Genomic DNA, 16,941 nt, shown 5'->3' with positions numbered 1-16,941 from the left:
CGGGCCCCGCGCGGCCATGGCGGTGGCGCTGTCGCGGGGGCTGCGCTGGGGCCAGCGGGCACTCGCCTGGGTGCCGGTGCTGCTCATCACCGCCGTGGTGCTCTGGTCCTACTACGCCTACGTGTGCGAGCTGTGCCTCGGTGAGTGGGGGGCGGGTGTCCGCGGCGCGCCTCGCCCTCCGCCCCGCGCGGATGCCAGGACTCCCGGAGCTGGCGCGGGAGCGGGGAGGGGCGGGGGGGAGACCTGCAGCCACACATGCGCAGTAGAGTCCGACTGACCTGTCCCTCCAGGCACAAGGAGCCTGGCTCTTGTTAGCAGGGAGCTGTCTCAGGTGGTTCAACCCGGCCTGTGTTGGCGGGGCCAGGACATGGGTCCACAGTCCGCCCTGTTTTCTCATGAGTTGCCCCAACTCTTCTCGGCTCAGATAAGTGTTAGTCTGTGCTGGCCCGGCAAGGGAAACACCGTGACCGCCTGGTCGCACCGGGGAACACCGCTCTGCCCACACGGGGATCTACCTGTATAGCAGGAAGGTCTTGGCTTTAAGCCCCTTTTATGGAAAGGGCAGACTCCTCCCTGGCTTGCCCCTGCGCCCCTAGGCCTGAGCAAGCAACACTGGGGGCGTCCGAACCCCAAGCCTCTGCTGCAAGCAGGGTTTGGAAACGTGTAGCCGGCCCGGGTGGGGGTGGAGGATGTTCGCTGGTAGTAGGGCCGCTTATGGTTCTGCACTGACTCACGGATTTGGAATTTTTTTGGCTAGGAATATGGAAATTTCATTTAAAAAAAAAGTTGCCCCAACTCTTGATGCACACTCGGTGACCCCACTAACCAGAGAGGGCTAACCGTGTCTGCGTGGGCCTAGGTTTGTGTTTTTCTGTGTATCAAATAGGCCTGACTTTTTCAAGAAAGTTGGGAGGACCTCTTTGCATCTGCTGTGTTGGAAGGTGTGAGCACAGTTTGTATAAATCTTGTAATCTCACTTGCTCTGGGACTGACAACAGTTTAGCCACGGCAGCCGGGAGCTACGTGCCAGCTAACCACCCAAGTATCTCAAGCAGGTTTCACAACTAGTTCCTGCATGTTTGCAGAAGCCGCAGTCATGCCTTTGACTGCAGTGTGACAATGTGAACGTTCCCGTCGAGGAACCATTTCACTTGCATTTGTGTTTCTTCATCGCGTATGAGTCATCACGCTTATTCAGCGAATTCATGACTGAGCAGTGACTTAGCAGCTGCTGCATGCTTCTTGTGGGCTGTTTCACATGGTCCTGAGTCTATATGTTGTATTCGCAGATACCATGGTAGTGGGTGTTTAAACAAATATGAAACTGAGGGAAAGAAGAGAAACTGAATCCCAGTGAAATTTCACACAAATGGACTCGAGTCATATTTGGAAGTGTTTTTCGTTTAAATTAAAACAGAAGTGACTGTTGGTCTGCAATGCAGAGCAATTTCTTTTGGCTTTTGCTTCTTGACTGAGAGACTCAGAAGAATTTCATTTTTTTGCCAGGATTGAAATGCTTTGTTACTCTAGCACTTCCTTAAAGTCACATAATAACCTAGGAGGCTTTAAATCAGGGGTGGGCAAAATATGTCCAGCCTGCCAAGGGATTTTTTCCAGTCTGCGGTAGGTCCCAGCTACTGACACTGTTGCTGGTGGGAAGGGCTACTGACTAAGCCTGCAACAGCTCACCAAAATTCCTGATGTGGCCTGTGTGCCCAAATAATTGCCCACCTCTGCTTTAAATGCTGCATAATAAGTTTACAAGTTTAATGCTCTCTGTATACTGATATTTGATAATTTAAGGGGACTTTGGGCTGTGCAGGCTTATTCTGAGTGACCCAAGAAAGGGTTTTAGGCTTTTTGGGGGACAAAAAGGACAATATGACACCTGGAAGACTGCTGTAATTAACAAACTTGGTGAGAAGAGCTGGTAGCTTTGGCATGTTAAGCTTCTGGGAGGTGGGACAGAGAAATGTTCCTCTTACATGGGATAAGGCTGATAAAAGAGTAGATAAAAGAAGTGGAGTTCATGAGAAGAGAAGAGCTGTTTTGTGGTCTTCCTCCAACCTAGAAGACTCTTGCTATGGAAGAAAAGAAAACTGACAAATTAGTTGGTTCTCTTCTGTTGAGAGAGGCAGCCAGGGCTGTCATCACTATTTTTGTTTTTCTCCAGTTGGATTAGGTACTAGAGATTTGCCCTGCATTTGTTTTGTTTAATTTGAACCTGTTGCTAAATTATTCCATTCTGTGACCTTGTTATTTTTGTCTCTTTGTGGTTAGATCTATTATTGCACTTTTTTAGGAACTAATTATACAAGAAACAAATCCCCAGCTGCTGAGAAATGATTAGTGGGCCTGTTAAGTAACTGTTGTCCCAAATTACATAAAATGTTTAACAAAGTGTATGTCTAAAGTACCACTCAAGATTTTGGAGAATGCTTGGATTGACATGCTATGTAAGTTTAATAGCAACACTTCATTCTGCCCCCACTTTGTTCTCCTCATTGTCCAAACCATCTTCACTGCCCATGCAGAGCAGATGGCACTTCAGTGTCTAAGACATCATCTGAGAGACTTGACCAGCACCACACGCACAAAACAGCTGCATGAAATTTAGGTTGAAGGGTGAAAAAATTGGTTCTGAGGATTTGCTGGGCATGCAGGCGTATGAAACCTGATAGGGCATAGGGCACTGAGCAATCCTCTCCAGCTTCTTGAAATAATAGTCATCTTAAACATAGTTTTTTGTCATGTCGCACTAAGCAATGCATTTCAAACACGTGAACAGTGGAGATTCAGCTCCAGCTCTTGTTCTTTGTCTTTAGATTTTCAGTTTGATGGGTGTTTAAAGCAGCATTTGGATGGTGACCTCTGTGCTAGAGGAAATATCTCATGTCATTGTCACTGCAACTCCTGCTGGCAGATTTGGACAGAAATCTGTGGTCCAGAGCAGGACTGGTTCCAGTGACTAGCTGATAGGATGCTGCCACAGTGTGACAGTGATAGGGAATGAGTATGCCAAAGACCAGGGACCCATATTATGCCATCCCAGAGAGAAGGGAAAAGAACAAGTTCTTACAAAATCACAAGGTTTAGCTCCTGCTCTCCCTAAGGTCAAGACAGACTTCAGTGCCTGGAAGGGCCCAAGTGCATGGGTCAAAAGGATCCAGGCTGCAGTTGTGTGAAGCTGGACAGGTATCATTTGCCAGAGAACCAAAGGAAAGAGGAGAGGTTGCATAGCATTTATACTACATAGTGCATTGTAAATCTGTGATTGCACAGAGGCAGTTCATAAATGTTCCTGAGTTTTTCATTTGTAAGTCCTGATTATTGAACTCTAAAATAGTTGGTGGTTCAAAAGTACTGATTAGTATGGCTGCTGGGGGCCACCCCTGCCCCACACACTAGGGGTTGGGGCCCGGGGGCAGAGGGTCGGGAGCAAGTGGTACTGGGAGGGCCAGGGAGCTGTTTTCTACTTAAACTATTTACTGGGTCAGGACTGGCCATCTATGTTTACAAGTGGGTTCTGGTACAAAAAAGGTTGAAAACCACTGATCTAGTCCAGTCCTCTGCTCAAGGCAGGACCATCCTTGACTAAACTATCCCACCCAAGTGTCTGTCTAACCTGCTCTTGAAAACTTCCAAGAATAGCGATTCTACAACTTATCTCATGAGCCTGCTCCAATGCTTGACCACCCTCATAGTGAGAAAGTTCCTCCTAGTCTCCAACCTAAATTTCCCCTGCTGCACCTTGAGGCCATTGCTCCTAATCCTGTCCTGTTCAGCACCAGAAAAAGCTCATCTCCCTCCTGTCTGTAATCGCCCTTCAGGTACTTGAAGACTGCTATCAAATCCCCTCTCAAGCTCCTCATTTACAGACTACGTAATCCTAGTTCTTTCAGCCTCTGTTCACCCGTCTTGCCTCCCAGGCTCCTAGTAATTTTTGTTACTCTTTGCTGGACTCTTTCCAAACTGTCCAAATCCTTCTTGAAATGTGGGGGCTAAAACTGGGCACAGTACTCCAGAAGAGGCCTCACCAGTGCTGAATAGCGCAGAAGAATCACTTCCCTTGATTTTCAAGAGACACTCCTGTTAATACACCCCAGTATGCTATTGGCTTTTTTTTGTAATAAGAGCACACTGTTGGCTCATTCGGCTTATGGTCCACTATCACCCCCAGGTCGATTTCCGCAGCCCAGCCAGTCATTCCACAGCCCATATTTATGGATGCAATTCTTCCTTCCGAAGTGTAGGACTTTGCACTTGTCCTTGTTTAATATGATCTGATTCATTGTGGACCATTTTTCCATCCTGTTCAGGTTATTGTGGATCCTGGCCATGCCATGCCCTCTGGAGTATCTCTAACTCTGCCCAACTTGGTATTCTCGGCAAATTTGCTAAATGTGCACTCATCATCCCAATCATTAATCATCTCAGCTCCTATTCTTATTTACATATTTGAAGTGAGTGGATTGTGAAGGAAAGATGCATGCATGACAATCCTAGCATGAGCAGATTTGTCAAGGTCAAATTCCCGATGCTGTCCAGTCCATTTGCTGTGTCCTTAATCTGAAGGGGCTGTCACTGAGATGGGCTCTGGTGGCTCTGTATTGCTGGCCAGCAGGGGAGTTAGTGACTGGCTCTTGATTTTTGAGTGGGATTTGAGAGGGCTTTCATCTTGGCCATCCTACATCCTTTAGATGTTAACAGCTTTTAGTCACTACCACTGGATTCAAACTGTCAAACCAGAAATGGAAGACTTTTTACCTCGCTGCCAGTCCCATGAAACATCCGTTTCCCCAAGTTATGCTCTGTCAGAGATAAATTAAGTACAGGCAGTCCTTGACTTAAGACTTTTTGAGTTGCAACAAACAGCACTTAGGACGTTTATAAATTGACACCCTGTTTCGACATTCTGACACCAGTTTCTACTTTATGATGCTTGATCCGGCACCACGCCACACCAGCGTATATGTTTGCTGTGTCGTCCATCTCCCTGGAAAACATCTGTCCAAACTTCCTTGGACAGTTTCTTTAAGAAAGCAGATAAAACATGCAACCAAGACTCTTGAGAAGACTTCAGCCAAGAGCCCTTCAAAAAGTCCAGCAAAGTCACCTGAAAGAAATCCTTCCAAATCAATATGATTGCTGTTTACACTATATATATACATTGTAGCTATATTACTCATCTGTAATTGATTGAGTACAAAATTCTGAGTTATTTTTTGGTGAAAATAGGGTATCAGGCCTTAGTTATAACATTGTTCCTATGGGAAAATTGGTTCTGAGTTACGTTTCAGCTCAGGACATGGTGTTTAGGAACCAATTGTGTTGTAAGTCTGAAGACCGCCTGTAAATAGAACCTAATGTGGGTAAGATTCCTCCCTCATCCTGGTAAAAAAAAATTGGACGATCCAAAAGACCAAAAGAAATGGATGGACTCCCAGAAGTTAAAATATTTTAAATGAATGAGGAACAGAGTCTATGATTTTTAGGCAGTGTTTCCTGGAATAGGAGATATCTTCATTGTATTCAGAAAAGTGATTAAATGTGGATCACATCTGCTCAGCATCCCAGTAAAAATATACATATTTAATCTGTTTTGATAAACCTGTAGATTTACTGCCACTGACTTTGTGTGGTGTTGAACAAATGTTTGGAACAGTTCATCTAAACTATATGGATAGTAGTTCATTTAAACCATAATATAACCTCCTCCTTCTGATCTGGTAGAAGATAATACCATCACATACCTTTATTCATAGTTTCTCCTCCAGTGTACCGTGTGGTTTTTTTTTTTGGAGAAGTCTCCCATTTAAGGTTAGGCCTTGAACACACCTGGGTTAGCTTAGGAAAATAAAAGTGATCACAATGTAAAAGGGTTTTTTTTACATAAGAGTTGTTTGCACAGCCATGTTCTCTGTAGCCTGATGAGTGGTAATAATCCTGTGTAGTAAGCAACCAGCTGAGGTGCAAATGCTCCTGCCATGCTGTGTTAGACTGTCTGATTATATGCGTAAATTGGTCTGGAAAATCATGCACCTTCCATTTCACTTTGGCTTCCAAAAGATAATGGTTATTTACCCTTTTATTAAAAAGTTTGCTATACAGATATCTGACAAATTTGTTTCAGGGTTCAGATATGCCAGTACTTTTGGAATTTCTTTCCAATAAAGAAATAAATTTGGAAATGGAGGAAGAAGGAAAATTTCAGATAAAAACTCAGGTCTAAAAATTCTTGATTGAGTTTTTGGTAACGAAGAAAACCCAACATTCTGGCTCGTGATAGTTGTTCGTCACTGTTAATCTTTGTAGCCTCTAAATGCTAGTTAAAGACTGGACAGGTCTCCCTTTGCAGCTTGCCAACTTTCGCATTCCTCAGGTCAGGCTGAGGATATAACTTGAGACAACACAGAGCTCTTGCCACTGTTGACCAGATAGCCACGCTTCCTTCAATCAGTACAAGTAGCTGTTGAATCATGTTCCCCACCTCCCTGCAGGTTGGAGCAGTGGGCTCCATAGGGCCATGGGTAGCCCAGTAGAGATGTCAAAGTAAAATCATTGTTTCCTGCATGTCACTCCAGAGTGCTAGTGACTGGGTTATTGGGTCAGGTACTGTGTTCTCATTTTAATTTATGTAGCTATAAGATGGAATGTACATCTCCGGACAGGAAGTGGAGCGTAGGAATGAAAGCAGCTGGAGACTAGCTCCAAGCAGGCATATCAGTAAATAGCGAAGATGTTATTTGGGTGGGATATTAGAAGAGCCCTGTTTAGCTTGCAGGTATCAAGGTCATCGGGACCTCCAAGAAAAATTGTGTCTTGTAGAAATGGAAAATATGGCATAACTAAGGTGCTTGAATGTTTTATTATAGAGAGTGTTTGAGTGAATAAATTAAAAAAAAAAAAGTTGCTTACCAGCTGTACATTAATGTTTGATTGTGTTTATCTTTAATGATAAAATACATGATAATTTTTATTACTCTTTCAGCTTGAATTTGCTTCCTTTTTAATTTCCATTTTGTTTTAACAAAGATTATACAGCAAACATAATTTTCAGAGCAGTCTCTAAACATATATTTGTTTTCTTTCTTTTCAGTGACTCTGACCAATCCTGTGGAAAGAGGTAAGTGAATCTTATCCAAGACCTTGACATTTGGTCTTTATTTCTAAAAGCGCATGAACATCTATTTAAAATAAATCCCAAAAGTTGAAAATCAGCTTTGTGTATTTATATGTGTGCAGCTGTCACAGGGGAGGGATGAAGGGCAGTGTGTCCTAAACTGTCAAATATTAGACTGCTTCAATTCATTTGAAAACAAGCAATTCCATACTCCAGCAAACTTCACAAATGAGATTTTCCTAGAATTCCATTCAATTATCATTCTCCACCAATATTTCCTTATCCTTGTTTTAGATTACAGAGGGGTATACGGCACCCATCAGTACAAGTATTCTCACCTCTCTGCATAGAGAAAAAATGTTAGATGTGGATATCTTTTGCTTATTCTTAAAGCAAGTAGAGGCTTCCCCCATGGCCTACGGACAGTCAGACACATGCACGCACACTGTTCTGCTGAAGGTCGTTAAGGTTCTTCTATTAAAAAAATCCTTTCTAATTGGTATGTCAGTCTCTGGCCTCATTTACTTTTTTCATCTTTCTCTGGAGACTTCCATTTTAAGGCCACTTGTAATGTTTCTTTTTAAATAGCTATATTTCATCCAAGACCACGACACACTGTATGTAGGCCAGTGAACAGCCAATGAATGATAATGATTTCTGGTTGCTACCAGTCTGGATGAATTAGGACCAGTGACCTAGAAACAAAAGAGTTTGTGTCCCATTGTCGCTGGCTTGCACCTTTTGTAAATTCATTTGGTAATGTGGAAGTTTATTCTCAGAGAAACTGTTCTGATGTTGTAGAAACTGGCTCTTGGGGTCACTGAATGAATCAGGCAAGAGAAGCAATCTTACTTGATTAGACAGAGGTATAGTTGGTACAAGCAGGTAATATGCCAAATTCTGGCCCTGAGGAATGGAGTCAGTGGGGCTTTCGCCATTTGGACCATTGTGCCCAGTTTCTGCCTCCTGCTGCATCCCCTTTTGTGATGGCTTGATTGAGTGAAGGGGCTGGAATCTGGCACTGTATCAGCTAATGTCAGGGCGTTCCCAAGAGAGACAGCCAGCATAGGCAGCTCCCACTCTGCCTTCCCCCTTGAGCCTGGCACAGAGGTTGGGGAGGAATAGCTCTCACAATCTTCAGCTGGCACTGTCCCTTGAGAACCCTGACCAGCTGGCACACATTAAAATTATGCCTCTAGGGCAACTCCTCTCCATCTCCAGTAACCAGATCCTCTTAACAACAAATAGCTGCCCCTATATGAAATGGTCACAAAGGAAGTATATCCACTATGGCGATAGGTTTGTGACCCTCTAACAAAACAGATATTCTTTGTAAAATCTGCCCCTGAATCTTCACAATCGCTCAGATCCCCTCCTTCCAGCAAAAGACTTTATACCACCTTACCAGCAGAACAGAACCTGCAGGAAGCATGCTCTCCTTAAATGCTAGGCGAAGAATGACTGAATGACACTGAAAAATCAGTACCCTCTCCCGAAGGGGGTTCATGGCTGTTCTTCAGTGCATGGTTTCCTCCTTGGGTCATGGAGAATTTGGATCTGCTATTCCATTACTTTGCAGAGGCAAGTTTCTTAACTAGCTTACAACTGCTTTGCATTGTCATGGTAGACATTCTCTGCTGTTGTCAGTTAGATTCTGGGAAAGCTCAGGGAAATTTTCTAAGTGGAAGGGGTTGTAAAGTTACTGTTTTATTTCACGGGGAAAGGAAAACAAGCATTTTGGGGCACAGCAGCCTCTAAGAACTTCTCTATGTCTCTACTCTGGCAATACAGTCCTAATTAATACAGAAATACCATGCGTAGTACTGGTGCATGCAAGTTACCTATATCCTTTTGAAATATATAATGAACGGTGCACAGGAAACTATCACTAATGTATCTAGGCTGACATACTGCTAATAGCCAGTTGCCAGTGTTGACTGTTTCAGGGAGAGGATGTAACCTCACATAAAAACTCAGAGAGAGAATGGCCTTGGGGGTAAGAGGCATGACTGGAAGTCAGGTGATCTAAGTTCTGTTTCCAGCTTTGCAATAGATTCCTCATGATGAATCACATGGGAAGGGCCTGAAGTCTGCATGCAACTTTTACATTAGTGAAATTTCCATACAATAGGTATAAGGATGCAGGATTTGATTCAAAGACGCCTCATTCTTCTTGTGGTTGTTGTATCCCTCTGTTAGAATTGTTCAAAATAAAGGTAGGGGACAGCACACACATCGCTGCTGTTTATATAGCATGCTTAAAACAGAGCTCTCTAGTCACTGCAGATGTAGCACTAGTCAATATTGTGGTGGCTTTTGAGCATCCAAAAGAATGCTCAAGTGCTTTGTACAGTGCATGGAAAACTGCCCTTGGGCCTGCTTTCCCTCTCCTTATGCCTTATTTCTTGCTCCTCCAAAAGTAAGACACTTCATATATTGAAATAGGATTGCACCGAATCATCTAAGCTTTCATAAAGTCATGGTGTGCCAGGCACCCTGCCTTGCTTCTGTAATCTTTCTCAGTAACCACGGAAACATAGTTTTGCCTGCCTGCTTAAAAGACTGTTCACATGGACTAAGAAACACGTCCTAGTACATTTGTTTTTTCCTCTGGCATGAGATGCATGAGGAGCGCATCTGTTTTTAAAGTGAAGTACCGTAAGTGATGAAAACTATAGCCTGACCTGTGCTTACAAGTCCTTATTCTTTTCTTCTCCACTAGTGGCCTACCTCGCAGTATTCCATGTCATCTTTGTGCTCTTTGTGTGGACATACTGGAAGTCTATTTTTACTCTCCCAATGCAGCCAGATAAAAAGGTAAGAACTGAGAATTTTTCATGCACTGCAAATCTAAGGCCAGATGAAAGTGAAGGCATTAAAAGGAGAACTTTTTGTTGCCCAAGGCAAATGATCTGTCTTCCTGAATAGATGGAAAGTTGTCCATGAACAGGAAAGTTTAACTATTCTGAAAATCATTTAAATTCTACTGCCTGAGGAGTTTAAGTCAGACATGGTATTACTTTAAAGCTGTCTTTTCAGGTAGTTCAGATGCTAACAGGATTTAAAATTGTTGAGGATAAAGGTATTTATTATCATTAACTTACATACTTATAGCTTCTTTGATCCCTAAGCATTTATCAAACTGAGCCAAACCCTGGGGACTTTACACCATCTGGCTTCCTTGGAGGAGTACCATGAGAGTTCTGCTTGATGAAGGACTTGTCTTCTATATTCGGCGCTAGATGAGTCCTTGCCTCCCTGCCTTCATAGAAGCCATTACTCAGAGTAGAGCACAGGTCTGAACAGGAGCACCGTTGCACTGCTAGTGCCGCATTAAGATTCCCTCCCAAACTAAAGGACCTGGTCTGCTTGGTTGTTGGGTGGGGGGTCCAGCTAGATTCCTCCCTGGTTCTAATGCTGGCCGCTCTTACCTCTTCTGGAAGCTGGCTGCAGGCTGGGGCAGATACCAAAGCTTTTCCAGCTCTGGGCCAGTCACTTCACCTTTTTTGTGCTTTATTTTACAAAACACCTGCTTCAGAAGGAGGTGATTAAGGTGGGCAACTTAATGTTTGTACAGCACTTGTTCAGGGGCCAAAGTCTGACCACAATTACAGAGATACACTTTTATGTCAGCTGTGATTTTTAACTAATGTGTAATTGAGAACAGTGTCTGGCTCAGAACTTGCCTGGTAAGTGCTGCTATTATCATCATTGCTATTATTATTTTTGTCTGAATGTCTGAAGCAGCAAGTAGTAGTGAAATTAATCTATTATTCTGTGACCTTCCCTTCAGTTTTGTGTCTCCCAGCAGTTAGTCTCCCTGCATTCTGTCTGTCCGCCACTAATTATTTGTCTGTTTATCTTGTAAGCGAAAGCACTTTCATGTCAGATTAATGTTTGTGCTTTGAAAGGAGTGAGAGGACAATAATTATTCCAACCAGCCCTGGATTTTAAATACTACCTCTGCTACACTTGGGTAATTGGTTTTCTCATCACTTCTGCTCCTAGTTCCATATTTCCTACACTGACAAAGAACGCTATGAAAATGAAGAGAGGCCGGAGGTGCAGAGGCAGATTCTTGCTGAAATCGCAAGGAAGCTGCCAGTGTACACGAGAACGGGGAATGGAGGTCAGCTCAGCAAAGGGCTTTGTTGAAGCAAATCTAATCAGTCAAGCTAAGTAGCATGTGCTGGCAATCCAGCTTATTCTGCAGAGTCACCGAACCTCCCCAGTGCCGGGGCATCCCACTAAAGGATTTCTGTGCTAATGCTGAGGGAATATTATTAGTGTAAAGGATTTTTCTCCTGGCTTCCCTCCTCTAATCTTTTTTGATTGGGGGGCGGGGGGGGAAGAGTTCCTTGTATGCTTATTCCATTTGTAAGTGGAATCCCAGGTGTTTTGAAGCATTAGGTTATCCTCTTTGTTATATGTCAAGGGTGGAGAACCTGGCTGGGTCCCCAAATGTATATTTGGTAGTGTCCCATAGCCTTTTTTAATTAAATGGGGTTTGACCTTAATGAAGACACGGTTCAATAAATAGGTCGTCCCCCATGGACCTGCTCTGCAGTCATTTGCACTTTGCCTTCTTGTTGAAGTCTGCAGGGCTTCCAAATTTGGAATGGCTACAGGTTTTAATGCTGTGTATTTTCATTAGTCAGGCATTTAAGGTAAGCCACTGTTGTCCTGGCAGCACAGCATTTTCAAGGCCACAGTGCAAATGGAGAGACGGGGATATGTATACAGATGTCCAGGGGCAGATCCAGAGAGAGCTCGGTGGTGTGGCTATACCCCACTTTTGGATTGGAGTGCACTACAGGAGCCTCTGGGCACTTTAAGTCCCTAAAGCAAAAGGAAAACCTTTCTTCCTTCCCTTTTGTGCTCAAGAATGTATTTCCCACCCTTTTCCCCTCCCCCACTGCCTTTCCCTGCTATCTTAGAGCTAGGGAATTCCTGCTTGTTGCCCAGGGGCCACTCAACTAGGAATGGGGACGACGGCAGCAGGGCTGGACGGAGGTTCCACTACCCCGTGCTGTGACCTGGCAGGGTGGTGGGAACTACTCTTCTGACAGGCTGTTTCTGTTGTCCCCTACCCAGATGAGACCCAGTCCCCATATGGCTGTGGAGCATCCCTACCAGGAGGGAAGGGTAGGGGGAAGCAGAGAGGCTTGCCTCTGAGCAGGGAGGGGAGGGGGTGGGGATTTTCATCTGCTTTAGGGACTTAAGGTCATGTTACATGGTAATTTTGGGTGGTTCCTGGGGCTCTTAACCCCTGAGTTGTCCACACCTGAACACCTTAAAGTGGTCTTAAACTCTTGTTATGTGGCTCAAAGTTACGCCACGCCAAGGCAGGATTATCTCTGATTTGTACTACCCAGCTCCTGTTCCATTAAGGCAAAGATTCCCAACCCCTGGACTGTGGCCCGGTGCTAGGCCACGAAGGGTTGGCTGTCGGTCTGCAGGAGGGTTGGCTGCCAGACCAGAAGTGATTCTGCAGACCAGCAAACCACAGACTGGAAGTGACTGGCATACTGCGGACCAGCAGCCAACCCTTTCCATTCCTTTTTTATACCAAGTATAAAAAAGGGTTGGCTGCCAGCCTGCAGTACTCCAGTCGCTTCCATTCTGCGGTTTGCCGGTCCGCGGTCACTTCCGGTCCCAGGTTTGTTGGTCTGCTATCTAAAAAGATTGGGAACCACTGCATTAAGGTGTGACCACTCCCCACAGATGAGCTGCCCAAGTTGAAGTCCTTCAGTATCCCAGGCAACTCACATCTACAGCTCCTGGTTCTCTCCTGCTCACCAGGCCTCTAGTCACAGCCGTGCAGGTGGGGGACTGTCAGAGACAGTTTCTAGACTAAAGGTGTGACTGCTCCAGACTCCAAGCCAGCACTAACACCGATTAGCATTTGTGCAGCTCACAGTGTAAGCTTACAGGAGTCCCCAGAGGCTACTACAGAGCTGTTTGCCTACACTAGTGGGAGCAGAGAAGGCTGGTCGCAGGAGTGCAGCCACCCCCGCAGTGTGGGTTGCTGTTCCTGTACCTCCCCCTTTGGGAAATCCTGGATTCGCCCCTGCATATATCCATCTCTTTTGACTAGCATTAAGCTGGTTATACACTTCAGAGAAAAATCCTGCCCCAAAGCCAGTTCTTAAGCAGTGGTTCAGAATTCTGCCATCTGTTTTCCAGCTTGGCAGCCAGAATCAACCATAAACACACCCAGCTTGTAAAGCAGGAGAGGATCGCAATGATAAGAGGAAAATGTAAATGGCGAGGACAGAATACTAAGTGTTCTTTTTGGCTTGTTGTTTAACACAATCCAGTGCTAATATTTTTGTGTTTAATTTCAGCCGTTCGATTCTGTGATAGATGCCAGCTGATCAAACCTGATCGTTGCCACCACTGTTCTGTTTGTGCTATGTGAGTTACTGGCTTGTTTTTTACACTAATGTCAGTATTGACCAGAAAAAATGACTGGCTCCCGCATGTGTAGTTATACATATGTAGGTACCCAAAGAACAGCCAAACATTAAGGGAAAGATTTTCAGATGGCTTCTGTTGGGTCTTCACCTTGAATTATTGTACATGCATGAGCCAGCACCTTGATGCAAACACCTGCATGCATGAGTCTTAGTATTAGCACCCACAAGACTCTTTGTCCCCCTTATAGGAGTGTAGTATTTTATACTTTTTCCCACATGGGGAGTTAGGTGATAGAAGGAATCTGTCTAACGCGAGCTCCGCTGGACAGACAAATATTAGTGAATTCAATTGTTTTTTTGATGGGTTAAAAAAATTGAAGAAGACTTTGTTGCTGATCTGCAAATGATGGTTAAGTACAGAATGTAAGTCTTGACTTCTTTGCTTCCTTTTCCTTTATGTCTTCCTGCAGATGTGTGCTGAAAATGGATCATCATTGTCCATGGTATGTCCTGGAGACTGGTTTGTAGATTTTTTTTTAAAGTAAAGACTGTTTAAACACCTTTGTCTTTAACAGCATGTTTGCATGCCTCTTCCATTCACTAATGCTGCATGTAACTCGTAGTGTGTCTGTCATGGTAGGAAATGCTCATATTGTGAAGTTGTCCACAGCATATAATATTTCAAAGTGACAGATAAAGAACATTCTTGTTAACTGTGTTTGAAGAAGTGTTTGTACTGACACAGTTTAAATAACAAATTAACTTCTTTGATTATTGCCCATATTTTCAAAGGGGCCTTGACCCGACCTTTAATTTTATGTATGTAATCAGTCAGGATATAACCAGTAGTTGATCCCGCCAATTGTGTGTGTGTTTATACACTTAAAAATCCCTTATGGATAGTGGATCTATAGATTTGTATTCTAGAACTGGCTGGTTGAGATTTTGAATTGTTGCTATTGGATTTCTCAAACTCTGCTGCTCTCTTCCTTTTTTCCAAAAGGGAGACTTCAGGAACCAGAAACAACATAGACACAGGCATGAAGCAGAACCACAGATTTTTATTCCCAAATTTAGGGAGTGTTTCAAATCTGAACTCCAATCCAGATGTGAGACCTGACCTTTTCTCCCCACTGTTTTGCACCTTTAGGAGGTCATTTATACCTCTATAAAGTGGGCATAAAGATGCTTCCATTAACGTGAGCAGAGAATTATAGTGCACTAACATTTAGCATTTACTTTGTTGTATATATGCAGGTAACTCGACATGGTACAAATCACTGTGAACCAAGCCCCTGTACTTCACAAGTGGCCCATACAAGCAAAATTAGGATCCCAGATCGGAATACATTCAGTTTTGGGTTTTTCAACACCAAACACAACTCTAAATTTTGCAGGTTGAGCCTGCCTCTGTGCCAACCCAACAGTGTAGGCAAACTGAGAAAACCAAGTCTTTTGATATTAAAAAACTTGTTTTTGCTAAATGTAAATTTTGCCTGCAGGTAGGATACGAAAGTTAAACAAGAACAGAATTATGTTCAATTATTACCACTAAGGGGAGCTGTTTATTGAACATGCTATTTTGTTTAATCAAACACCTTTAAAGAATAATAGAAAAAAAATTAATATTCCTTGTATTTGAACCATGTTGCTGTACATATCCTGATTTCAACTTTGCTTTTATTCTCTAGGGTGAATAACTGCATTGGATTTTCTAACTACAAATTCTTTCTACTGTTCTTAGCGTATTCTTTGTTGTATTGCTTGTATATTGCTGCAACAGTCTTCAAGTATTTCATTAAGTATTGGACAGTAAGTTTTGGAATCTGGTTACTTCTATTTATTTTATAACTCTTACTGGAGTTTTATGTGGTCCTTTGGTACCCGTTTACTTTCACCCTACAGAAAGAGACTCTGGATTTCAGCAATAGGGGTATTTTCTCCAAAGTCTATATGGGAGCGTTACTTGCACTGTGACACACATGCAAAATTGGAAGGGGAAACAGGAATTTCAGACCAGAAGCTTGGCTCACAAAGCCATGCTTTCTGAAAAATAAGTTTAGGCACCTTTTAACAAGACATATATGCAGTTCAAAATCACTTGAAGGTAATGGAGGTCAGATGCCTCTTGGCTAGAAATACACCATCAGGATGAAATGTAGTTCAGAATCAGTGTATCACGGTGGTGATAATGTACATTGGACCTTATTCTGCTCTCTTATGGATCAGGAATCACTCCACTGAAGCCAGTGCACTTACAGAACTGAAACCAGTGAATAAAAACCAGGCCCTCAGGTTTCAACAGTACAATGACACATCCAAAATCCAAATGCCAACTGCTTTTAGGAAATATTGCACAATCATACAATGTCATCACTGAGAATGTCTTTGCTGATTGGGGGATAATTTGTCTTCTGGGTAGAATTTCCTGGGTTTCTGGCACTGGATGCTAATGAAGTGGCTGCTTGAAAACCTCATAAATATTTTCACTATTGTTACAGGGAATTCCTAAGTGGGGTAGGTTTGTTTTTTGGGTTTTTTTTACCAATTATATTGTTTCCTGTAATATCCAGACTCACTTTCCCAGCCTTCCTGCTGTGGGTCAAGTCTAACACACTAAGGTGCAGACAAAGGGGATACACAGTACTTTTAGTGTTATTCGTTTATTACTATGTCTAGCGGTCTCCATAAACTTAGTTCCTGCAGTACACATGCCCTCTTCCTAGCTGCTCTGAGAACTAATATAAAAAGCTGTATCCTGCTATTGATCTACATGCATTGATCGTAAGATACAGTGTTTTCAGAAACTGCTTTGACGTTCAGTGTCTCCTTACTGTCTTCCTTTCCTGACTTAAAAGTTGATTGAAATACTGAGTGTTACTTTTAAATTCTAATTAGTTTAGACAGAGGCAGTGTCAGCTGATAGTTACAATGGGAGACCAGGCCTCCAGACTCTTGGTTTCTAGTATCTGTGGTGCTGCTGATTCACTGTGTGATGCTGGTCAAGTCACTTAGCCTCTTAGTACCTTAACTTAGCCATTTTTTAAATGAAGTGACGAACAAAACTTCTGACCCAAGCACCCCTAAGGTTGCTCTGCATACTGAGGAAGACTCAGGGACTATAAATAGAGTTTAGTGCATGAGGCGCATGCAGTTCGGCAGGCTGTTGCCCTACTGCATATGTGTTCACTTCCAAGAGTCAGGGAGATCCTGTCTCTGAGCTGTTTGGGCTGGAGGACCTTTTTGGCATTTAGCTCCTCTGTTTTAGGGTGAAAGCATTTCAGCCACCTGTAAGATTCTGCTTAGCTTAGATTCACTGTGAAGTGAGCTATCCCCAGGACTTGGTGTACTTCAGGGTTGTTGTTATCAAGTAGCAGTTCAGATTTCTTGGTTTTTCTT

The 16,941-nt window shown here is 43.4% G+C and overlaps 1 protein-coding gene across 3 annotated transcripts in view; it reads left to right on the top strand.

Annotated features, from left to right (window-relative positions):
- The window catches only part of ZDHHC15 (zinc finger DHHC-type containing 15), a 33,246-nt gene continuing 16,305 nt past the window's right edge, over positions 1 to 16,941 (top strand). For all 3 annotated transcript variants that reach the window (XR_003096054.1, XR_003096053.1, XM_006032703.3), the window contains exons 1-7: positions 1 to 140; positions 7,100 to 7,126; positions 9,846 to 9,940; positions 11,132 to 11,252; positions 13,471 to 13,540; positions 14,013 to 14,045; positions 15,234 to 15,354. Coding sequence is in view for 1 of the 3 variants with exons in the window: in XM_006032703.3 (XP_006032765.1) it covers positions 17 to 140; positions 7,100 to 7,126; positions 9,846 to 9,940; positions 11,132 to 11,252; positions 13,471 to 13,540; positions 14,013 to 14,045; positions 15,234 to 15,354 (591 nt within the window). In the remaining 2 variants the exon portion in view is untranslated. The remainder of the gene's footprint in view (positions 141 to 7,099; positions 7,127 to 9,845; positions 9,941 to 11,131; positions 11,253 to 13,470; positions 13,541 to 14,012; positions 14,046 to 15,233; positions 15,355 to 16,941) is intronic.

The sequence above is a fragment of the Alligator sinensis genome, unplaced genomic scaffold (assembly GCF_000455745.1).
Source record: "Alligator sinensis unplaced genomic scaffold, ASM45574v1 scaffold1196_1, whole genome shotgun sequence".
In the NCBI taxonomy this organism is placed as follows: Eukaryota; Metazoa; Chordata; order Crocodylia; family Alligatoridae; genus Alligator; species Alligator sinensis.
This window is presented reverse-complemented; position numbering and strand designations above follow the sequence as displayed.